A 25,024-nucleotide genomic window follows, 5' to 3' on the forward strand; every position below is an offset into this window, starting at 1 on the left:
CTCCAAATCTCATGTCCTCACATTTCAAAACCAATCATGCTGTCCCAACAGTCCCTCAAAGTCTTACTTCAGCATTAACCCAAAGGTCCACGGTCCAAAGTCTCATCTGAGACAAGGCAAGTCCCTTTCACCTATGAGCCTATAAAATCAAAAGTGAGCTAGTTACTTCCTAGGTACAATGGTTGTACAGGTATTGGGTAAATACAGCCATTCCAAATGGGAGAAATTGGCCAAAACAAAGGGGTTACAGGGCCCATGCAAGTTCAAAATCCAGCAGGGCAGTCAAATTTTAAAGCTCCAAAATCATACCCTTTGACTCCAGGTCTCACATCCAGGTCACGTTGATGTAAGAGGTGGTTCCCATGGTCTTGGGCAGCACCAGTCCTATGGCTTTGCAGGGTGCAGCTGCTTTCACAGTCTGGCATTGAGTGTCTGCAGCTTTTCCAGGCACATGGTCCAGGCACAAGCTGTCGGTGGATCTACCATTCTGGGGTCTGGAGGACAGTGGCCCTCTTCTTACAGCTCCACTAGGCAGCTCCCCAGTAGGCACTCTATGTGGGGGCTCTAACCCCACATTTCCCTTCCACACTGCCCTAGCAGAGGTTCTCCATGAGGGCCCTGCCCCTGCAGCAAACTTTTGCCTGGGCATCCAGGTGTTTCTATATATCCTGTGAAATCTAGGCAGAGGTTCCCAAACCTCAATTCTTGACTTCTGTGCACCCACAGGCTCATCACCATGTGGAAGCTGCCAAGGCTTGGGGCTTCCATCCTCTGAAGCCACAGCCTGAGCTTTACGTTGGCCCCTTTCAGTTACAGCTGGAGCAGCTGGGATATAGGACACCAAGTCCCTAGGCTGCACATAGCAGAGGGACCCTGGACCCGTCCCACAAAACCACTGTTTTCCTTCTAGACTTCTGGGCCTGTGATGGGCAGGGCTGCCATGAAGACCTCTGACATGCCCTGGAGATATTTTCCCCATTGTCTTGGGGATTAACATTTGGCTCCTCATTACTTATGCAAATTTCTGCAGCTGGCTTGGATTTCTCCTCAGAAAATGAAATTTTCTACTGCATTGTCAGGCTACAAATTTTCCAAAGTCTTATGCTCTTCTTCCCTTATAAAACTGAATGCCTTTAATAGCACCCAAGTCACCTCTTGAATGCTTTGCTGCTTAGAACTTTCTTCCGCCAGATACCCTCGAGTTCAAAGTTTCACAGATCTCTAGGGCAAGAACAAAATGCCGGCAGTCTCTTTGGTAAAACATAACAAGAGTCACCTTTGCTGCAGTTCCCAACAAGTTCCTTATCTCCATCTGAGACCACCTCAGCCTGGACCTTATTGTTCATATCACCATCAGCATTTTTGTCAAAGCCATTCAACAAGTGTCTAGGAAGTTCCAAACTTTCTCACATTTTCCTGTCTTCTGAGCCTTTCAAAATATTCCAACCTCTGCCTGTTACCCAGTTCCAAAGTTGCTTTCACATTTTCTGGTATCTTTTCAGCAATACCCCACTCACTGGTACCAATTTACTAATATTAGTCCATTTTCACACTGCTGATAAAGATGTATCCAAGACTGGGAGGAAAAAGAGATTTAATTGGACTTACAGATCCACATGACTGGGGAGGCCTCAGAATCATGGTGGGAGGCAAAAAGCACTTCTTACATAGTGGCAGCAAAAGAAAACGAGAAAGATGCAACAGTGGAAACTCCTGATAAACCCATCAGATCTTGTGAGACTGATTCACTATCATGAGAATAGTACGCGAAAGACTGGCCTCCATGATTCAATTACCTCCCCCTGGGTCCCTCCCACAACACATGGGAATTCTAGGAGATACAGTGCAAGTTGAGATTTGGGTGGGGACATAGCCAAACCATATCAGCTTCCTTTCCCAGGCCGCCTAGCTGCTTCCCTCCTGGCCTTGTCATTTGAAAATATCCACCTCCCGGTCTCATTTCCTCCCACCTCATGGTGCAGCCCTAACCCCCCACCTGTCCTCCATGGATGAAGGTGAGCCCTTGCTAGTCCTCATTTGACTGAGACCTCTTGGCAGCATGTGGCACTGTGGACCACCCTGTCTTCCCTGGCTTCCAGGACCCTGCACTCCCCTGGTTCTCCTTCTACCCTCTCCCTTGCATACCATTTTGCTGCCTGGTTTCTTCTTCCTCCACTGGCTCTCTTTTTAGACAGCAGGGCTCCTCCTCAGAATCTTTCCTCCCCTGCCTCTTACACACACTGCCTGCCTGATGGAACCTCCTCTCTGTGCTCTTGAGGAGTCTGTGCCCTGCTCCCCATCCCCCACCCCCTTCTCTTTCTTGGACTTAAGCGCCACCATCCTGGGGTCAGCCTTATCTTCAGGATGCAAATCCAAGTCTCAGAGCTTGGCACGTAAGGTCACTTTTGACCCCCTACATATCCTTCAGCTCTCACTCCCTCCACTCATACTCTGTACCAGTGGCCTCCAAAGTGGAGACAGACAGTACACTGGGGTGCAGGGAGGACTTACTAGAATCTGTATCCCTAATTATTTTTACCTTTAAACAGTGCAGAATTAAACTTTGAATATCTGCATATAGATTGATAATAGTACATGAATAATATTTATCAATAAATTAGTGGAGGCAGTTGTACAGTCAGAATTGCTTGGCAACCACTGCACGGCATTATCTCTGGTCTTGCTGTGTAAGACCTGCCATGCCCCAGCATGGGATGCTCCTATACACCTTAGTACCCACTGCTTCCTCTGCTGTGTCAGGGTGATATTAGCTGCGAGCAATAGCATATTCAAACATGTAGCCGAAAGAAGCTACAAGTTTGTCTTTGTCTCATGTAAACTCAGTCTGGAGGTAAGCAGCTCAGGGATGGTATGGCAGCTCTAAACTCATCTGAGACCCAGACTCCTTGAACCCATGGTTTCCAGCTCATGGCCCAGGATGGCTGCTTGAGCTCCAGCCATAACATCAGCATTCCAACCAACAGAAAGAAAGGGTGAAGAGAGACATCCCCCCCCACACACACATTAAGGATACCTCTGATTATTAGAGATAAAGAATGACATTTATTAATGATGAAGAGTTTGATCCACCAGAAGGATATCACAACTCCACATTTCTTTGCACTCTATAAAATATCTACAAAATATATGAAGCAAAAATTAACAGTATTAAGCAAGGGATAGATAAATTCACAATCATAGTGGGAGTCTGGAATATACCTTTTTCAATAGCCAATAGAACGTATCAGTAAGGATATAGAAGATGTGAAAAGTACAATTAACAAATTTGATCTAACTGACACATACAGAATTTGTACCCTATAATGACAGGATTCTCATTCTTTTCAAATGCCTGTGAAACATATGTCAAAAAATGATCCTTGTAAGAAGTTGCCTATACCACTTCTTATATACCATTTACCGGCCAGCAGTGAATCCTCCTTCTAGCAGGACGGGAGTCTGGGAAATGTTGTCTGTTCCAGGTGACTAAGTATCTAACTAAAATTGAGAGGTTCTATTCTAACAAATACTAGGGGGACCAGCAGTCTCTGGTCCCTCCCCTTCCTCCTTTGCCCTGGTAGATCTCGTCCTGTGAGTACTGCACAGTGGGTAAAAGCTTGAGCCCAGAAGCAGAGATTCTTTATTCAGCTCTGACTTTGTCATTTACTTGTTATGTGACTTTAGTTTAATTATTTAACCTGTCTAAACCTGATTATATTATGAAATGGCAATAACCCTATTTCATAGGGGTATTGGGAAGATGGACTGAAATCATGAGTGTAAAGCACTTAGTTCTGTGCCTGGCACATAATAAGTGTTCCATAAATATTAGCTACATAGAGAGGTTAAATAACTTGCCCAAGGTCACACAGCCAGTAAAATGACAAAGCTAGCTTTCAGATCCAGTCATCTGGCTGCAGGCTGGTACTGACACTTCTTTGGGGCCTCTGCCACCCCCAGCACAGTGCCCCACATGTGGTGTTGGGGAAAGGAGCACTGAATGGTGGAGAATAGGAAACTCAACTACAGATTAGCCATGTGACCTTAGAAAAGTCATTTTTAAATACACATCTTAAATATGTAAAATTCCTCATTCTTTCTGCAGAAGATTGAATTAAGTGAGCCCAAAGGTTTCCCCTGACCCTGACATTTTGTGGTTCTATCTTCCCTACCACTAATGACCGAAATTTTACCATTAGAATGGTTTCTTTTCCTTAAGCCTTGTCTTCTGCCTGAAGTTCTTTTTAAAAGATACAATTTTCCTTTAGAGGGCAGGGTCCTGACTCTGTGGTTTTGAGTAAGTGAATCAGGCCCCTTTGCCGCAAGTAGAGAGAAGGTTCTGGGGCAGAAGCCCAGTGGCCCTGCCTGGGAGGGGAGGGGTGTGCACAGGGAGAGAGACTGCAGACAGGAGTGGCCAGGCCCCACAAACTATGCCACTTGCTAAGGGCCTGCGGTGGCCCAGGAGACGCTGCACCTGCTCTCTTGTCAGGACTGACTGCATGACCGTGAAATCGCTCCCGTTACATCCCCTGGCCGACACCATCCACGGCCATATCTTATAGGCTTTCTTTTTTTCTCCTTCTGTATTTATTCTACCACCCTACCTCGAAAACTAAATTGGAGAAAAATGAGTTTTGTCTTTTTTTAACGAGAAGACTAGCAGTCTTAAATTGCCTTCTTCAAAGTCTGCAAATAGAAATCACAAATAAGTCAGCCACATTGTCTTTTCTCTCTTCCTCTCTTCCTGTCTCAGTGAGCCCATGAGCTTGAAATAAGAGGCAGAACAGTGGCTCAGAGGAAATAACTGGGGCGTGGCCAAGCACCAGTCCAGGAGGCAAGAACAGGATGAAAGGAGGGCCCAACTGGGGGTTGGAAATAATGGAGGAAGAGATGGAAATGCTAAATCCCCCTGGCCCAGCCCATGTGTCTTCTCTGCAGGCCCAGCAGCCATGGTCCATTATAAGACTGAACAGGATGACTGGCTGATCGTCTGCCTGAATAAGCATAAGCTGTGCCTCATTGCTTATGGTTCTGAAATAAAAGAGGTTCCCAAAATGGGGGTAATTTCTTAAAGACCAACTACTCTGTGAGTGTGGGTGTGCACGTTCCCGGGGCAAATGTAGCTCAAGAAGGGGAAACTACAAAGGCTTCAGACTTTCTGAGGTTCAGACAGAGAAGCAAACAAGATTACCAGGCACAGTAGGCCCTCTCTGCCTTTATCACCACCGTTGATGTCATACTTCCCAGAGAGTCCATCAGTGGGTGTCAGGACAAGAGATAGCATGGTGCTGGGGTAAAGACGGGAGTTTTAGGACTGGAGTCTTAGGCCGTCACCCCAGTTCTATGACATGTAATAATGGGTAACATTGATTGAACACTTACTACATGCCAAGGACTATGTTAAACACTTCACATAGATTATTTCATTTAATCCTCAAAACAACCCTATGATATATGTGTCATTATCCCCACTTACAGATGAGAATGCTGAGGGATGGGAGGTCACATAACTTGCCCAAAGTATCACACATCTTGTGACAGATCAGGGTGTGAACCCAGGGAGTCAGACTCCAGGGGCTCTTGTACTTCTTCCTGCCAAACCACCAGGCCTGTCTGGGCCTGCTTCCTCATCTAGAAAGTCAAGCTGCAGCAGCCAGGTCGGGTGGACTGGGTGATCACTGGGGCCCTTTCCAGCACAGGTGCTCTGCTCTGGGGTTCATGCCGCACCTGTGGATTCAGAGTCCTTTTCAAATGATGCAGAGTGCAAGTTTCCTATGCAAAGTAGTGATGCTGAATATGTGTGTGTGTGTGTGTGTGTGTGTGTGTGTGTGTGTGTGTGTGTAAGACAGGTAAACTTGTGTCCTGCAATCCTGATGAGACAGGACAAGAGATTAAGAATACAGTAAGACCAGCGCAAAGTCTGTGGGAGAATTGTAGGTTAGAACTTTGTCAGGAGGACAAAACTGACATCTAAAGTTCTGGAAGATTCTGCCCCACTTCACCTCTATTTGATGTCCTTAGCAATTCCCAGATCTTTGCTCCATGCTACCCATGCATAGCCTCAAAGTCCCCCGGCAGATAGGTTAATGAGCCCTTCGAAGGGAACCTTGCCAAGATCCTCTGGCGCTGGGAAGGACAAGGTGGTTCTTGGTGATTCCCTGGCCCAGCATATGTGTCTTCTCTGCAGGCCCAGCAGCCATGGCCCACTATAAGACTGAGCAGGACGACTGGCTGATCGTCTACTTGAAGTACTTACTCTTTGTCTTCAACTTCTTCTTCTGGGTGAGTGAATTTTGCACACACATCCTCTTCCCAGAACACTGAATGAGTCAAGCCACCTTTTTTTTGTGTCACCACTTTGAGGTTGATATCTTCCAAATCAAAGATCAACGATCAACCATGGATGAACTCTTCCCACTTTAAAGCGAATATGTACATTTGCTACTGAGAAGGAAGAGAAGAATTGGGTCTGCAGGTTGGCATGGAGTTCGTACCACCTGGTATCTGAATAGAGGCACAAACATAAAAATAAGCTTTGTGTTCCAGCCCTACTGTATGAAGGGTCCAGTTCTTTCTTCCCCACTAACTTGTTGCACCAGTGCCTTTTGGAAAATGTGACTGCCTGAAATAATAACTTGTTTTCCACTGAAGTCCATTCGCCTTTCATGGTTAACATTCTCCAGGCCCAGGGCAGAGAAACAGAAGTCCTGGAGGCTCCGACTACTGCTGCCTGTGATGAAAATGATCTCTATGGCGACTCCCCTCAGGAGCCTGTCTGGGTGAGGTCTTCCAGAGGGGTGTAGTCTGTCCACTTGAAGCAATCATCTGGGTAATTGGGAGCAGAATACCATCAGTTCCCGAAAATAGACACTGGAATGTATATATTTGTTATGACAGTCTCACTAAATTTGAGAAGGTAGAAGGGTGACAAGAGTGCAGGCTTTGCAGGCAGCTGGACCCATGCTCTGCTGACTACTAATGGTGGAGCCTTGGGCAGGCTACTTAACTTCCAGGAATCTGTTTCCCCAGCTACAATTCAATGATAAATTCTAGCCTGTTGGGGTTGCCTTCAATGAATGTAGTATTTTGAATATATTAGATGTCAAATGCCTAAAAATACCAGCCAATCAACCCGTGATAAGGCATAGCTGGGCTTCCTGCTACCATGGTAAGGGAGAAGACACTTGACAGAGTCTTAGAAGCATCTCAGAAAGGCAAGTGCAAAGGTGGGGGACATGTCTGAGTTTTCTGGGTCTTTCCTACAGGGGCTTGCTTAAGATTGGAAAAGACCATGACGTGAGAGTTTAGGGTGGGTAGACATGGCAAGGCAAGAGTTCTGAAGAGCCTTGGAGAATAGACCAGTCATTAGATGCTATCTATTAAAAAGTTGTGCAGTCTGCTATTTGTTTAAATGTTTGCAAAGTTCCTGAAAGGAATAATAAAATAATTTGTCACTTTTACCTTCCTGGACGAGAGTTTCCTGCAATACTGAAGTCGTGACGATGAAGATGGTGCAGTAATAAAGCTGTGTTGATATGGATAGGAAACTGTGTGGTAGAGATGGTTTTCATTCTGAGGGACAAATCCAATAGGGCGATAAGGATTCTTGCTAAGTAAGCATTTCTTTTTAAGAATAACTTTATTCCCTGATTATAAAAGTCTTATGTATCCACTACAGATAATCTCTAAAATATTAAAAAGTATCATAAAATGAAAATTGTTTTTATCTCACTGTGTTCATTTCAAAGTGCCATACACTGGATGGCTTTAAACAACAAAAATTTATTCCCTCACAGTTCCGGAGGCTAAAAGTCAGAAATCAAGGTGTCACAGGGCCAAGCTCCCTATGAGACTTGGGTAGAATCTTTCCTTGCCTCGTCCCAGCTTCTGGTTGTGGCTGGTGACTCTTGGCACTCCTTGGCTTGTGGCTGCATCGCTACAGTCTCCAAAGCCTCTGTCATCACACACTGTTGTCCCTGTGTGTCTCTGTCTTCACGTGACATTTTCTTCTTACAAGGACACCAGTCATGTTGGATTAGGACCCACCCTAATGACCTCATCTTAACTTGATTACATCTGTGACTATCATATTTCCAGATAAGGCCACATTCTCAGGTACCAAGGGTAAGGATTTCAACATATCTTTTGGGGGACCCAGTCCAACCCAAACCACTGGCCACCCCAGGAACAGCCACTGTTGACATTCCCTCTAGACTTTGCTTTGATCAGGGCAGGAGATGGTGGTGACTTGCACTGTGGGAGTGTCAATGGGGATCTAAGTATTTGCAGAGAGTGAAGGGATTTAAAAGGTGAAATTATCAAGATTGAGTCCTTAACCTAAAAAGGCATCTGGGACGTGTGGATGGTGGATGGTAGAGCTCTTCATTGTAAACAGGAGACCAAGGTTCAACCTCAGTCTCCAATAGCGCTGGCTTTAAGACTTTTGGGATCATGTCCCATGTAAGATATACGTGGAAGCATAAGAAATAGTTATGTGAAACATTGTTCACCAAAGTAAGTTTACCCTTATGTTGCGTGATGCGCTCAGATTTTTTTTCTATTTTGATTATTTCCTTCTTTTTGTTTTTAGTGCAGCTTACAACCCACTAAACTTAATCACAACCCTAATGGGTCACATTCCAAAGTTTGAAAAATTCAGAGTCATCTTCACCTCCACCTGAACGAGGTCAGCCTTCAGATGGCAATCCTTCCCCACCACCCTGTCCCTCACTCCCGCCTCCCGCCCCGGCCTCCACCACCTAGAATTTCAGTTAAGCTGGTGTTGATTGGATGATCCTACAGAGCAGGGAAGGAACCAAAAATGCTGACACTTTCTTGCCTCCTTTGCAACCGTAAAAGAAAATGTGGTCCAGGGTTTCCTCTGTGGCCACCCAGGAGATGTGTTTCTTTCCCCTCCCTTTTCTTCCATGGCTCCCTTCGGCTCCCATCGCCCCTGCAATGGTGTTCTCTAACTTATTATTTTAGTCAGCCGCTTGGCTGTGTTAATAATCAAAACTTTTCTAGCCTCTCAGGCGCTCTGCCAGGCTATGGGGAGCACTGAGGAAGCAGCTGCTCCCTTGCCTGGAGAGGCTGCCTCTGCTCCACAAGCTGTGTCCCGCCCTTGAGCATTAGCTGAGGCCTTGGTATTTCCTCAGGGACCAGGGATACATGGGGCTAAGACAGGTAGCAGAGAAGACGGAGGACTTGAGCCCCAGCAGGGGAGTGAGATGACTTGAGAGCATCACTTCGGGAGTCAGGGAGGCCGTGGGAGGGAAGCACCTTCTGCCGAGGCTCAAAGCCCTTCTCTTGGTACATCGACATCCCACCGAATGTGGCCACTGCCCACTTTCCAGGCTTGCCATCTAAGAAAGAGCAGGTGATGGCTTTTCTGCTACACGCCTACTTGAGATGCTGAATGGCCTGGGACCACCGCCCCCCCACCATGGTCTTCTGCCCCTCTGTGCTGTCAGGATCTGCTGGGAGACAGAGTCACAGTTGAGGGGGATGTGCACTTGGTCTGCACAGCGCCATGGCAGATGAGACAAGTCAGGACGAAGCCTACAGTAACCCCTTCTAGCTGCTCTGCTGTAGCTCAGGACTCTAGGCCTGCTGTAGCCCAGACACCAGTGACTTGCTTCCCAGGCCAAGCAGCTTCGTTGTGGGTCAGCAGCCCGGTTGGTTAAATGGGCACTAAACTGAGCATTAGGATTCTTAATTTCTGCTCTCCACACTTCCTTTGGCCTTCTTGTGGGACTGTGGAAAACTCACTTCTCTCCAGGCCTTGGTTTCTCCATCCAGAATATAAAAGGGGTTGAAATCAATCAGTCCCTTCCTCCCTCCCTCCCTTCCTCCCCTGCTTCCTTCTGTCCTCCTGTCCTCCCTTCCTCCCTCCCTCCCTCCCTTCCTTCTTTCCTTCCTTCCTTCCATCCATGTGTAGCCCTCTGCTAGGGATATTAAGATGAACGAGATTTAATCAAGAGGCTAAAAGAGGAGGCACACAAGGTATCCAATAAAATAAATAGACTATGAGTGTAATTATACAAACATGTGCAAGACATGGAGTTGGTACAGAGGACAGAATGATTTGCTGGGAGATGGGGCAGGGACAGCTCCAAGGAAGGTTTCCTCTGAGCTCTGAGCTGGGTTTGGAAGATGAACAGATGATCACATGTTCCCTCCCAGCTCCACCCTTCAGTAAGACTCATGAGATTTTGCTCTTGTTATAGGGGTAGATGGGAGTGGGGAAGACAGCAGAGGAGGTAGTGTTCTGAGGTTAAAGGCAGAGAGCCAAAAACAAGGATGCCTCAAAGTGGAAAATAGCCCTTAGCATGACAAGCCTATCCTTGAAGATTCCATAAACCAAGGCAGCAGGAGCATGGGCAGAGCCGGAGAGAAATGCATGCCTGGCACTCAGAGAAGGTCGTTCATGAGGAGGGTGAGCAGCAGCACCTGATGCATGCTTTTGTGTGCCCTCCTGGAGAGCTCGGCAGCTCGGGCGTGGGACTGGGGTGCCTGCCTGCGTGTGGGCATAGGGCTCAGCTGTGCTGTATCAGGACTGCAGCCCAGGGTTCAGCTGACTCTTCTGATGTGGGAATGGGAAACCATTCTTTAAAAGAAGTTGAGTCTTGTTCAGACCTGGTCTCCCAGTCCTCTCCCTGAGCCCCCACGCTGTGTTTGCTCCCCATATTAGACCCATTCACTTCTCCTTCATAGCACCCTGGTGATTACTAAGTCAGGTCTTTCAACCCAGTGTCCTACAAGTGATCCTGGGGCAGGGGCAGTGGCAGTGTCAGGCATGGGCCCCATGATGGCCCAAGAGCCTGGCATCATCATAGCAGGTGCACAGTGGGTATTGGTTGAAAGAAGGAATGAGAGTAACCAAGCATCAGTCTGACCTTAAGATACCTAGGGCGCAACCCCAGCCTTTCCAGAAGCCTCTTCTTAATGACCCAGAGAAAAACCCATTCCTCACTGGGACTGCTGGGACTTTGTAGACTGCCCCTTTAAAAATCAAAACAGCCATAAAGCAGGAAAGAGAAACACTAGCTGTTGCCCTAGGAGCTCAGCAGACAGAGGCAGGTAGGGGAGCAGGTGCCATTTCCACAGCCCTCTGCAGAGCCCCATCCACTGAGTCCCACACTCACTGGGGCGGCTCCCCGGTGCCAGGCCATGTGCTGGGCTGTGTTCTGAGGGGAGTGAGGGGCCCCCTGCCCCAAGTGCCGAGGGCTGCTGTGAAGTGAGCAGCACCACAGGCTTGCAGGAGAGGGATGAACTCACCTGCCCAGGACAGTCAGAGCAGGTGCCACACTCAAAATCTCAAAATGGGCCTTAGAGGGTGTGTAGGAGTTCAATGGAAGAGGAAGGGCAGAGAGAACAATGTGTGAAAGGTGGGCAGGAATAAGAGCCTCCCTGAGGCCCACAGAGGCTGTCTTGCTTATCCAAATCCACACAGCCAGTAAACAGAGGGGCTTGGACTCAGACACCGCGCCACGTCCCAGAGTTCACCCTATTTCCCACTCTGCTAATAGTGCCTGAGTTATTAGGTAACCACACTGTTTTCAAGAAAAAGCAACTACTTAGTTCAAAGTGATTAAAACCCAGGAAAAAAAAATACAAAAATTAGCCAGGCGTGGTGGCACGCCCCTGTAATCCTAGCTACTCAGGAGGCTGAGGCAGGAGAATCTCTTGAACCTGGGAGGCAGAAGTTGCAGTGAGCCGAGATCGCGCCATTGCTCTCCAGCCTGAGTGACCGAGGAAGACTTCGCCTCAAAAAAAAAAAAAAAAAAAAACCCAGGCGTGGGGGAAAGAAAATACCAGAAGATGATGCCAAAAAGTCAGGTTAAGGCCAGACAGTAAGAGCCCCGAGGCCATGTGAAAGAGTTTTTGGGCTGGGTGCCCTGGGCGTGGGAGCTGGTGGGGACTTCTCAGCCGGGGGTGCCTTGGGGGATCAGCCTGTGGCTGGAGCAGGAGTCAGGACCCGGCAGCCGACTGTGGGGGGGAACCAAGTTGGGCAGTGTGGCAGGGAAATGGAGACAGGTTTGAGGGCAGAGGGGAATTGGCACATGGTTGTCGTTGAGAGGAGGAGGAGCCTATAGTGACCCTGCGGTGTCTGAGGTTGGTAGGTGATGGCACCATGGATGAGACTGAGCAGGGAGGAGGAGCACAGATGATGAGTGTGGTTCCCATGGGTGAGCTCCTGTCCAACCCCAAAGGCTTTTCAGTCCAGTGTGGGGCTTGGCATGTAGCAGGTGGCCAGTAAACACAAAGTCTGCTATCACCCTGTGCACTTCCCGTCACCCTGTGCATTTCCCGCGTCCTGAGCCATGGGCTCCTCCTCACTGAGCGTGGAGAACTCCCCTGCCCAGAGGATCCTTCTGTATTGGGATTCAAGTGGTCCTGGCTCCTGCCCCATCCCTTTCCTTCCCTCATTGTGGAAGCCCTGTGGTAGCAAGACACAAAGAAAAACGCCTACAGTCACTTTTATACCCTCTGCCTGCTTTCCTCCAGGTCTGCTGCCTTATTTCTCTCAGCCCTTAGGCATGTGCAGCCACTCAGGTTAATGCTTCACCCCATCATGTTTCTTTCCTATGAACGGAAAGTTCCTAAAATTACACAGCAGGGGTGGCCTGCTCCGCCCCTCCTGGCCGGCTTGCATCCTCGTTGCCTGGCTTCACCCTCTGCAGGGCTTGCCGGCTAGTCAGCCACAGGCTATGGCTTTGAAAAATGTAGTTATTGCCTAGGCCTGGTGGCTCACGCCTGTAATCCCAACACTTCGGGAGGCCGAGGCGGGTGGATCACCTGAGGTCAGGAGTTCGAGACCAGCATGACTGACTTGGTGAAACCCTGTTTCTACTAAAAATACAAAAATTAGCCAGGTGTGGTGGTGCATGCCTGTAATCCCAGCTACTCAGAAGGCTGAGGTGGGAGAATTGCTTGAAAACCTGTGAAGTGGAGGTTGCAGTGAGCCGAGATCGCACCACTGCACTCCAGGCTGGGCGACAGAGCAATAAAAAAAAAAAAAAGAAAAGGAAAATGTAGTTATTACCCTCACGGAATACCACACCAGTTTCTGTAAAGAGCCAAATACTGTTGAATCAACTGTATGCCAATGGTTGTTGAATAGTTCAGTGGTGTCAGATCTTTCCCCACCCCATCAGTCCCTCTTCCTGCCTCTTCTGCTGCTCTCTGCTGACTTAGGCAGTTTCCAGATGGCTTGAGTGACAGCCAGGAGCCACTGGTTCAGAACCATCTTGCCGGAGGTTCTTTGGCAGAAGCTTGACCTCCAGTACTAAGAGGGGCAGTTTAACCATGTGGAAGGGACCTCAGAGATGTTCCCATCCAGTGCCCCCAGTTTACAGATGAAGAAACTGAGGCTTAGAGGGGCTGCGTGTGGTTAGTCAGGCGCACAGTCAGAACTAGAACCCAGGCTGCTGACTTCTGTCCTCCCGTGACCCCCTCTGGTGACCCATCCAACAGTGAGCAGTGTTCATTTTCCTGCCCAGAGAAAAGCTTGTTTTCTAAAGAGATGACCATGTCCCAAGCAGGTCTTCTGAAGGAATGAAACCTTCTCATTCCTTACAGCTAAGCCTAAGGACTGGGACGGGTGGAGGCCCTCAAAACATTAGATCCTGGGGAAAGCAATCAAAGGGCTTCCCAGTAGTTATAGGCTGGGAACCACCTAGATAAGCCTGGGAGAGGGGTGGAGGCCCTCAAAACATTGGATCCATGGGGAAAAGTAATCAAAGGGGTTCTTAGTAGTTACAGGTTGGGAACCACTGGTCTAATACATCCCTTATTTAGGAGATGAAGAAGCTGAGGTCCAGAGAGAGGTTAAGGGACTATGTTGAGGTCAGACCGCTTGTTATGCAAAGTTGGGACCCTCACGCAAGCCTTCCAGGCATGCTGAAGGGGGCAAAAAGAATTCCATGCAGGATATTTGGCTGCAAACCCTCACTTTACACAATTTTGTTGACCCAAATTCAGGAAATCCCTCACTGGTCATGGAGGTTGTGTGAGCCACAGATAACCTATACCCACAGAGAATTTTAAAACCTATTCTAGGATTTCACTGAAGCTAAGATATCATCAGTGGTAAGATACACTATTTGTTTTTTTGTACCACTAAGAAAAACTGCCAAGTATAATTATAAAATACCATCAGTCATAAGATACATCCCAATTGTAGAGATGTTAAAATGTGAGAGAAAAATGTGTGCATCATGGAATTGAAGAAATCTGCCTGATAGCCACTCCCATTCTGTTTGCTGTAGCCCAGATGGTGTCCTTCCACCTGGCTCTTTCACCTGGTGGAGGTGCCAGTGGAGATAAAATGGCACTTTGAAGAAATAGTATCTGTTACAAACGGAGAAGTAGAGGAGCAGGCCCAGCCCAGTCTGTGGGATCTGGGTAGAGTCGTGGATTTGCTCTCTCAGGAGACGTGGGTTTGAATCTCAGTTCTGAAACTCTAATGGTGTCGTCTTGGGCACATTCTTATTCTCTTCAAGCCTCAATTTCCTCATCTGCACAATGCAGAATATGTGCCCTGCCACCCTGCTGCATGCCCACAGAACTGTTGCAAAGCTCAGAAGAGAAAATGGTAAATATGTGTTTGTTAGATCCACAAATGTCTGTGAATGCCCAGAAGGAGAACTGGGAAATGACAGGGTAGGTTGTGTGGAGTCTTCCTGGGGCAGATGGGGAGCTCCTCTCGGCAACAAGGCTCAGGGGGCATGGACAGGGCCCAGGGCACTTCTCTAGCTTTGACCACACCCAGGACCCCTTGAGGAAGCATTCCTCACCCATTAGAGGAAAGAGACCCATCCTTAAATGGGGGCAGGGAGACTAGCCGGCAGAAGTCCACCTTCCCAGGAGCAGATGGCAGAGACAGTCAGAGGTCCCAGGGGTTCTGTCCCCAAATCCTGGGCAAACACCCTCGTACTCCCCACCTGGCATGCTGAAGATGCTGTGCATGTGTGCATACACACACATTATGCCCTGCCGGGTCCAACAGTCACAGAAAGCGTAACTTGGCTTCATTGCAAATAGAATCAGCCAAGCCGAGCCATCCCTGCCCTATTTCCCAACTCCAGTTTCTAAGGAGGCGTCCCCCCATCTGCAAGTCAGGAGGGTCCTATCTATCCCTCCCTTCTTCTCCGGACCAAAGGAGAATCAGACAGTTAGCAAAAAAGTTTCTCCTCCTGCAGTCCCAGGCGGCTCCAGCCTGTCAAGCACCCTGACTCGTCAATCATGGAGGCAGCGTGACTGAGTGGGCAGGCCCTGGGCTCTGAGTTCTCGTCCTGCCTCTGCCCCTACCCCTGCCCCCAACTAGAGGCAGGACCTCGGGCAATTTACCTTTCCCCCATGGGTCTCAGTTTCTTCCTATGTATAGTAGGGATAAAAAGCCCAGCTGTGCTTCCCAAATGGGCAAACATAAGGATTAAACAAGGGGCGGTGCTGGAACAAGCCCCACCGGGGAAGTGTGGACAGAGGGAAGGAGTGCTTTGAGGGGAGAGGAACCAAGGGTGGCAGGAGTTGGGGAGGTGAAAAGTCAGGGAGGCAGAGGGACTCAGATACGTTGGTCATCGCTGAAACTGCAGTCCTCTCCCCCGGCCTCATATGCAGTAGGCCACCACAGTAAAAAGCACCGAATTCACAGTCGGACCTGGATTCCAAACCTGGCTCTACAGGCTGCTTACCTTGGACAAGTCTCCTAACCTCTCTCAGCCTCGATTTCCTCATCTATAAAATTGGGTAACCATACCATTCTCGCCTCCTTTGGAGGAATGAATGAGCCGGTGCAAAAGAAGTGCCTGGCGCCCTGTGGGCATTGAATAAATGGCAGCTGCTGAGGCCCCCACCACCCCCTGCTCTAACCCAGTGGTCTCCTGCAGGTCGGGGGAGCAGCCGTCCTGGCTGTGGGCATCTGGACCCTGGTGGAGAAGAGTGGCTACCTCAGCGTCCTGGCCTCCAGCACCTTTGCCGCCTCCGCCTACATCCTCATCTTTGCGGGCGCACTTGTCATGGTGACCGGCTTCCTGGGCTTCGGTGCCATCCTCCGGGAGCAGAAGGGCTGCCTCTCCACGGTCAGTGCCCACCCCGTGCTTGGCAGGGAGGGGGAGCCCTGCACCACCCAGTCAGGTTTCCAGCAAGCAAGAGGGGCCCCAGCCCTGGAGTGGGAGGGGATGAGGCTGTGGGAGAGCCAGAGAGCGGGTGGCGGCTCCTGGGTCTGGTGTTTGCCACGGTCTCCGGGTTCCTAGGACCCAAGCAAGCAGGGCCGTCTCAGTAGCTGCAGTGGCAGCTCCTTCTCCACATCTCCATCTCTGTCTCCTTCTCCCACTCCCCTTCTGCCTCCTCCTCCATTTCTTCTCCTCTTCTTCCTGCTCCTCTCCTTCTTCCCCTCCTCTCTACCCTTCCCCTCATCCTTATCCCTTTTCCTTCTCATTCTCTTTCTCCTCCTACTTGCCCTCCTCCCCTTCCTCTCCCTCTTTCCTCCTCTTCCTCCTCCTCTTCCCCTTCCTCCTTCTAGGTTTTATTATGGCAGTTTTCAAAGATATACAGAAATAACGAGTGTTTTTCATGAAGCTCTGTCTTCCCTTCACCCAAAGTTCAACAATTACCATCTCATAGCCGATCTTGGTTCCATCCACTCTCTCACCTGCATCCTGCCCGCTTCCTAACCCCAGGGTGGTTCTGAAACAGTCCCAGACAGCATGTCATCTGTTAGTGTTTCAGTGTGTACCTCTAAAACTTCAGGACCCTCTTCTAGAAAACGTGATAACATTACCATTATCACACTTTAAAACAATTAACAGTCATTCCTTAATATCATGAAATACCCAGGCAGCTTCACATCTTCCCAATTGAACCATAAGCTGTCATTGTGTTTACATTTGAGTTAGAATCTAAATTAGGCTCATGTGTTAAAACTGGTTGCTTATCTCCTAAGTCTCCTAAACTGAAGGCCCCCAGAGTTTGGATTTTGAGCTATTTTCCAGCAGGTGGGACATGTGTGCTGAGAGCCAGCCACGCCACCACCCACCCCCACATGGGGCCTACCATGAGGATTTCCAGCAGGGCGATGCAGGTCGGTCAGCTGAGGTGCTTGAGAGCCACGTAGCCCATCCCAGATCTGACCAACGTAGCCGGATGAAGGCACATGACATGACTGACTAAAACCAGGCATGTAGGGTGTCTAGGGATATTCCCTGTGGGTGGCACTGACTAGCCATGAGGTTTACGGGGATCAGTGCAGTTGGGCCCAGAGAGAGAACCCCTCTCCTCTGCAGTGTCAGCAAGCCTGTTTGTATCCTGTCTGGCTCTGCACCCCTTAGCAAGTAGGGCCTTCAGCCTGGCCTCAGGCTTCAGGCTGGGCCTCTGGACCTCAGGCCTGGAGGTCTGCCCATGAGCAGGCTGCTGAGCCGCCTGCCCTCACCTGCCTCCTTCCTTCCGTTGGGTCATCTAGTTCGGAGAGGACAGGACTCACCTCTGGACAGCTCGAGAAGGAATGCAGAAGCCCCCACCGAGCACCTTCCTTCTGACCCAGAGCCATCTGTCCTGGTTCTGTAGAGCCACTAAAGGCCAGTGCTCCTCTGCAGCACTGGGAAACAGGCCCTGCATTCCTCCCTGAGCCCAATTAGAACACAAATGGCCACTATTTACTAGAGCCACCTCCCTGTATCCTCACTACAGCAACCTGCAAAGTCCCGGTAATCTGAACTCTGTGCCAAGCAAGTGCCGTGCTCAACACTCATGCGCATCAACTCACTGAGTCCTCGCCCTGCCCCGAAGAGCAGCAACTCTTACTCTGTGTACGGACAGGGAAGAAACAGCAGAGGCAGGTGAAGCGGTTTGCCAGAGTCACCTGGCAGTTGTGTTCTTTTAGGTGATGGTCAGTCAGGTGTGGCCACAAGAGGGGGCACAGGAGAGGCACAGGACAACAGAGTTTACCAGATTCATAGGTCCTAGACCGAGCCTGTCCAACCCGTAGCCCACAGGCCGCCTGCAGCCCAGGACAGCTTTGAATGCGGCCCAATACAAATCCGCAAACTTTCTCAAAACATGAGACTTTTTTGTGATTTTATTTTTCTTAGCTCATCAGCTATCATTAGCGTGTTTTATGTGTGGACCAGGGAAGCCAAAAGATCAGACACCCTGTCCTAGACAGATTCACTGCACACTCCACCAGGAGTGGGGTGGGGGGTCACACGGGTGGAGAACTAGGGCTCCCCAAGCAGGCAGGGAACAGAGAGTGAGTGTCAGGATGGCACCATCAGAAAAGGCAGGAGGGGATTCCATTGGTGCATTTGAATATCATTAGATCACAGTCAGGGGAGGGTAGCAAGGGGAACCTGTAGCAGGGCCAGCCCTGGTGTATCTGCTCACCCCAGCAGGTGCGCACAGCCCGCATGTAGGGATGTGGAGGCAGAAGAAATGCAGAGTTTTAAAATGCATGATACACACTGCTGGTGAGCGGCATGTGGTCTGCCTCCAAGCCCACGCTGTCACCCACCTCACTCTTCTGCATCCAAAGAGGTCATATTCACTCCCATTTTCCAGATGACGAAACTGGGCTGAGATGTGGAGCAAGTAATGCCTGGAGCTGGACTGTGCATTACAATCTGTTGGAATCACCTCTAAGAGTCTGCTTCCCTGGGGAGGACAAGCCTGATGGGAGGCAGAGGGACCAGAGGCCAAGGGGGAGGATGTGTGCAGGGCACACCCTGCCCTCCATCTCTGGAGAGGTCTTCATGGAGCAGTGGCTTTCAGAGATCTGGTTGGTAACAAGGGAGGGCTCCTTGCAGCACCTAGCCCAGAACCCTAGGGCAAGATATGGGGGTATGGTGGGGGGACCCTAGAAGCCTCAGGTATCTCAGTGCCTCCTTGCTCCCATTATAGTAAGGAAAGAACAGCACACCTGGGTCAGAGCATATTCAGTTTAGAAGGGACCTTGAGGGTCACAGAGTCCAGTGCTCCATCCAAAGGTTACAGGCTGAACGACAGTGTCTGGGTGAGTGTGTGGGTCACCCAGGCATTAGTGGGAGACACTCAGAATTATTGGAGTGTTTGGAGAATAGTGTAATCATAGGAGCTCTTCTCCTTGGCCATCTCAAAGGCCAGAAGGGAAGCCTAAGCTTTAGCACCTGACCACGCTGTGCTCTCCAAGCCACCGATCACAGCCTCCCATTCCACACTTCCTCTCACACCATCCATTCATGAGATCTGTCCAGACATCCAGGCTGATCCATGAAGAATGAACGTCTTCAGCCTCTGCATCTCAACCTGGCTGTCACTTAGTCTAGGCGGCCTGCCCAGAGGGAACCAAGCCCTGTGCCTGGGCCATGCAGGAGAGATGTGGAGAGTCAGTGAAGGTCAGGGCCTTGTGCTTGCCTAAAGGCTTGCTGGGCACCTCTTGCCCTACCCTTCTGCACTTCAGGGAGTCAACAAAGTGAGCCTTATCCCTCTGGGGCTTGAGGCAGGGAGGGGCACAGCAGCTGTTGGACAGGCTGGTGCAAGATTCCCTGCTTCTTCTCAGCTCCACTTTACCCTCTTCTGTAGAGACTTGTCTGCGTTCACTCCCATCCCACACAGTACTGGCGATCTCTCTGGTCCAAGTCACTAAACAGACACATCAGGGAGGCAACAGCTTGAAACTGAGGTCAGAAAAAAGTGTGCATGCACACACACACATGCATATGCACACACACACATGCATATGCACGCACACATGCACTCAGCCACCAATGCAGGACTGTGGAGACAGGCACCTCTGCCAGGGCACTAGCAAACAGCAAACTCCATGGCCTAGAAAGCTTTCTTTGCTTTGTCTACTCCTCTGAAAGAACCAGTGACAGAACTGGCCCAAGGACAGAGCAAGAGGTAAAGCTGGGGATCCTGAGTAATTCACATCCTGGCCCAACAGCCCCTGAAACATCGAGCACTTGATTGTTTAAACCAAGAAGGTGGCTGTACAACCTTTCTTGGGCTAACACAAGTAGAAATTTTAAACCCCAGGCTCCTGTTTAGAGTCACGTGGTGTGGTTAAGGCAGTGTAAAAGTGCTCCATGCCTCTCAGCAGTTCCTTTCTGGTTCCATTTCATTTTGTCCCCTCCATGTCTCACTTCCATGTGATATCTTGAATCAGCTGACAGGTGAGGGAAGCTCCAAAGGAGAAGGGCAGCGAGTCTATCACTAGACAAAGTGGTCCCTGAGGAGGAGAGGGAAAGATGAAAGCCCAGGCATCTGAATGACCTGCGTCTACCTTGGATCGGGAGGAACGTGGGAGAAGTTCCCAAGGAATGACCCAGAGGGAGACCATCCAGCTTCCACACAGGCACGAAGTCCGTCCTGGCACAGCCCTTTCTCCTCGCTCACCTGCAGCCCCTCAAGGTCACTTTCCCAAGAAGGAAGTGGCTGTCAGGGACAGAAATAGCACATCTCTGCTGGTGCTGAAATGATGATCAGCTTGGCACCGGAAATCTGCCGAGCAGGAACAGGAGTGGGGCTTCAATTATTCACACCAGATCTTTTTTAGCAAAGACTGCATGAGAGAGATCATTCAGGCCGTCTGAGCCTAGGGCCAAAGACCAGGACAGAGGCCACCTAGATCAAAAGAGAGGGATATTTTTAGAGTTTTGAATGGAGGCTCTGAAAACTTCTATATTTTAAGCCAAATGAAGATCATGGTGGATGATTCAAACTAAACTGGGTCTTTATTGGGCGTTCTTTTCTGTTTGGGGGATGGATTAAAAAGTAAGAAGTTCTAAAAACCAATTTCTGAAAACAAGGGGATCCAGAATTGCCACACCTCCATCAAATAGGCCAAGACTTGGTCAACCAGGGCCCTAAAGTCCACAATCAGAGGTGAAAATATATGGGCTCGGGTTCAAAAGCTGGTGTCCGTGTACCTTGCCCAGCTTGCTCTGGGACCTCGGGTAAGTCACTCAGCTTCTGCCTGCCTCCTTGTGTTGCCATTTTATACAGGATGATGTGTGAGGTTAATGAAGAAGTATTTTCAGGTCTTAGGAAGTGAATCACCACATTATAAAAAGACGGTAAAAATGTGGCTCTAATGAATATCCGCATCACTATTGCCATCACCATGACCAAGCTCCCTTAAGAAGGAACCTAAATAAGTAAGAGTTATTCTGAGGGCCATGGCTCCCAGGGCCCTGCAGCCTGAGCTGGGCCACATCCTCTGAAGTAGCTGGCGCTGATGGGAAGTTCAGGGTGAGGAGAGCCTGGGTCCCCATGCCTGGGAACTGGACTGTGTCCTCCCTGGCTCATTTCTTACCTACATGTGCTGTTATGTTGCTCCACCAACCACCCAGCTCCAGGGTGGGCCTTGCGTCATCTGTTTGGTGGCTCTTTAACCTTTGAGTCCGCTGACCCCACCATGCTCCAAAGGGAGCATTCTATAGGGCTTGGGGAACCCCGACCGCTCTCCAGCATGAGCCTTTCCTCATCCAGCGTGGCTTCTGCAATGCAGGCAGGGGAATGGACCAGGTGGCCTCAGAACCCTGAAGGATCCTTGGGAAGCAGGATGCAAACATCCCCGAGAGCTGGCCGCTCAAGAGACCCATAGGATCTGTGTTGACATCCACCCTTTTCGGGGTACAGCAGGCGTATCTGATCACCACAGTCCAGGAGCATTGTCTCGAAGGGGTGGTTCTACGGCCAATTAGCTTCCACCACCACCTCCCTCCAGTTTTCTGCAATGGATGCTCCATATTGCATGGATGGGACTGCCTAATTCATCAATAGCAACAAGCATTTCCAGCACATTCCTGGCAAGTCCTGCTCTGCTGGGCCCAAGGCAGGGTGAGAAGGGGAGGAAGGAAAAAGGGACCCTGACTTAGTTCTAGGCTTAGAGTCTAGTGAGGAGCACGAGGCGCCTGTATTAAAAGGCAAAGGACCATGCAGGCAGTTTAAATTTGTGTTGGATTTGGTCAGAGGCTCTGACCTCTCTGCGCTTTCCTTAACTTCCAGGCTGCCCTGTTCCATGGAGCCTGGTGTCTCCTCGTTCCTGGGAGCCTTCCCTTTCCACCCATAGCCAGTCCTGTCCTAGAATTAATTACCACTGCTCGGGACCCATCACCAGCCCTGTCCTGGGGTCCCTGCCACTGCTCCTTGTCCTACCCTTGCTCCTTCCTTGCACAGGTGCCTTCAGGCTGTACTATCTCTCCCACAGCCTGCAAGAAGACAGCCAATGGGAAAGTCTGGGTCCTTCCAGGGCACTGGGAGGGAGTAGCAATTGGTCACTTTCCTCATGCCTGAATCCACTGAACACCAGCATCCTCTGAGTTCCCTGCGCCGTGTCTGCCTATAGGGGGACTGGCCCTCATCACCCCAGCCAGCTGACCAGGGCCTGATGCCCAATCTGCGGGGCCACTGTCACTCAGCCTGTTCAGACTGGGCTCTCAGTCGTCCCAGCTTGAATCCTAGTAAACGCCTGTCTTTGGCCTGGAGTTCTGAAACTGTGTTCTCCTTCCATGACCCTCACCACCTCCTGGAACACACACAGTGCGATCTCCTTAGACCTCCAACGTTTGGGCTGGAACATTGAAGGGCCTCAGCCACATTTTCTTGATGTGCCTCTGGAAGACTTGCTGCCTCCCCGAGACCCAGTTTTGTCCCTCCCTGCCTCTTCCAGCATGCCCTTACACTGTCCACCGGTTTTCTGCACCCTAGCTCTGGCCCCCTTTTCTGCTCCCAGAACCACATGTCAGTATCACACATTGGCCAGAGCACATTCTTGAGCCCTCACTGTAGAGCCGCTTCCAGGTGGAATGGCTGAATCCCAACCTTTGGCGTGGTTGCAGCTGGACGACCCAGGCGTTGAGCCCTGGGCTGGGGCCAGGAGGGGTAGAGGTTACCTCCATCTTTCTAAGAGTGACCCTTGGTTACAGGAATGGCTGAAGGCTCCCAAATCTACATCCTCTCTTTTCTGCACAAATGGGCCTGGCAGCTGCACCTCTGAGCCGACTGCAGTTAATGGTTAATTGCCAGAAAATAATTCACCCTGAGGCCGTTGCCACTGAAAAAGCTGGCTTCACTTTTCCTGTTTGGCGGGAGTGACCCTCCCTCCCTGACCCTCCCTCCGGCTTCCTCTGTAATCCTCTCACACACACAGCCAGCTGGGAGCCTCGGGCTGGGCTCTCCTCCCTGCAACTTAACCTTGGCAGGGTCCTGGGTTTTCTTTGGCTGTTGCTGCACTGTTCTGAGAATAGGCTAGTACCTCCCTCTCATCCCAACCTGCCTGGACTGCCTTGACTGGATGTGGCGTGGCAGGAAGCTTCACAAACCCTGACTATCTCTAATTACGCAGAATGGCTGGAGACACAGATGAGGAATGCTTCAGTGAAGCTCCCTTCTTTGTGGTAGAATCAATCCGATGGAGAAATTTCGAAATTCCAGTTTCATAACGTTCTTCAAACTTACCTCAAAGATGGCACCAGCTGATGCTGAGCTGCCCTGTCTCTTATGCACCAGCGAATCTGCCCCAAAATCTCTATCTGGGGCTCAGCTTGCCCCAGGCAATGTAAGTCCAGCCCTCAATTTCTGGCAGGGCATGATGGCTCATGCCTGTAATCCCAGCACTCTGGGAGGCCAAGCTGGGAGGATTGCTTGAGGCCAGGAGTTTGTGACCAGCCTGGGAAATATGGTGAGACACCATCTCTACAAATAAATAAATACATAAATTTAATTAGCCAGGCATAGTGGTATGCACCTGTAGTCCCAACTACTCAGGAGGCTGAGGCAGGAGAATGGCGTAAACCCGGGAGGCGGAGCTTGCAGTGAGCTGAGATCCGGCCACTGCACTCCAGCCTCGGCTACAGAGTCAGACTCCGTCTCAAAAAAAAAAAAAAAAAAAAAAAAGAATTAATTGGAAATAAAATCACTTTGCTATATGGGGAAAGATGAATGTTTGGATCCCATTCTATGCTTAACACACTGCTCTCGTTTGGCATATTTTGAAATGGGGTCATTCTTATGGAGGGCTCTGGGGCAGATGCTACAGGGGCTTTCTTTGGAATTCTCGTTATCTGTTTCCATTAGACCATAGGTGGTCACTTTTGGAAGGACCGGCAGCCCTGGATCTGCAGGGGCAGACCAGTCACAGAAACCAGATTGGAGCTGGAGGTCAGTGGAGTAGGTTCAGGTCATACCAAGGGCACAGGGACCACGAAGGCAGAACCAGGTAAAGATCAGAGCCAGGAGGGCAAGCAGGGATCAGCGCGTACACAGTCCCAGGGAGCGAGACAAGCAGGGAGGCCCCAGAGTCAGGGAGGCTCAGAAACAAGGATGCTAACAGTGAGACCATGGCTCAGAAACTTCTGGCCCAGGGAGGGCTTCATGGAGGCTGTGCCTGAGCTGAGAGTGTTGGTGGCTGAGCAGCCAATAAATAGAACACAGATGGGGTCGGGGCAGGGAATTCTGGGCAGGAGGAACAGCGAGAGCAAAAGGCGCAGAGGCTGGAGGCTTCACTGTGTACGGCTCTGTGTGCACGCACAGGAGTGTTTCTCAGGTTTGTACAGCAGTGACTAGCTTCTGAGGTGAGAGCCGGCTGGGTTGAATAAAGTGAAGGGTGGAGGGGGCAGAGACAGGCATTAGAATCCACGGCCATGAACCCAGGATGAGCCAAGGGGTTGAGGAGCAGGTGAAAGCTGCTCTTGTGCCATTCTTGGCAAAAAGGAAGGCCAGCTGCCCGGGGCGGGGCGGGGGACCTGGATTATCTCTTGCCTGCCCCACTGGTGCAGGGAGGGCTTCCCTGGGCTTCCCTCTATTCTCTCCATCTTCACCTACTCATTCCTCACCTCTCCTGACACTCTGTCCCTTGTGGAGCACTGACACCCCTGTGTTCACCTGAACCATACCTGCCCTAAAATGCTGCATCCACCCTGAGTGAGCCCAGGGAGCTCATCCGTCCATCTCTCCCCCATTTAGTGGGGACAGTACCATGCAGCAGGTCAGAGCACAGGTTCTACAGCTGGAACTCCTGGGTTCTGTTCCTCACTCACCATGTACT

The 25,024-nt window shown here is 50.1% G+C and overlaps 1 protein-coding gene across 5 annotated transcripts in view; it reads left to right on the forward strand.

Moving 5' to 3' along the window:
- The window catches only part of TSPAN11 (tetraspanin 11), a 71,167-nt gene that overhangs the window by 22,039 nt on the left and 24,104 nt on the right, over positions 1-25,024 (forward strand). For all 5 annotated transcript variants that reach the window (XR_003720437.2, XM_002798528.4, XM_077952411.1 and 2 more), the window contains 2 exon segments: positions 6,188-6,282; positions 15,891-16,082. Coding sequence is in view for 4 of the 5 variants with exons in the window: in XM_002798528.4 (XP_002798574.3) it covers positions 6,199-6,282; positions 15,891-16,082 (276 nt within the window). In the remaining variant the exon portion in view is untranslated.

Source organism: Macaca mulatta, chromosome 11, assembly GCF_049350105.2.
Source record: "Macaca mulatta isolate MMU2019108-1 chromosome 11, T2T-MMU8v2.0, whole genome shotgun sequence".
Lineage (NCBI taxonomy): Eukaryota > Metazoa > Chordata > Mammalia > Primates > Cercopithecidae > Macaca > Macaca mulatta.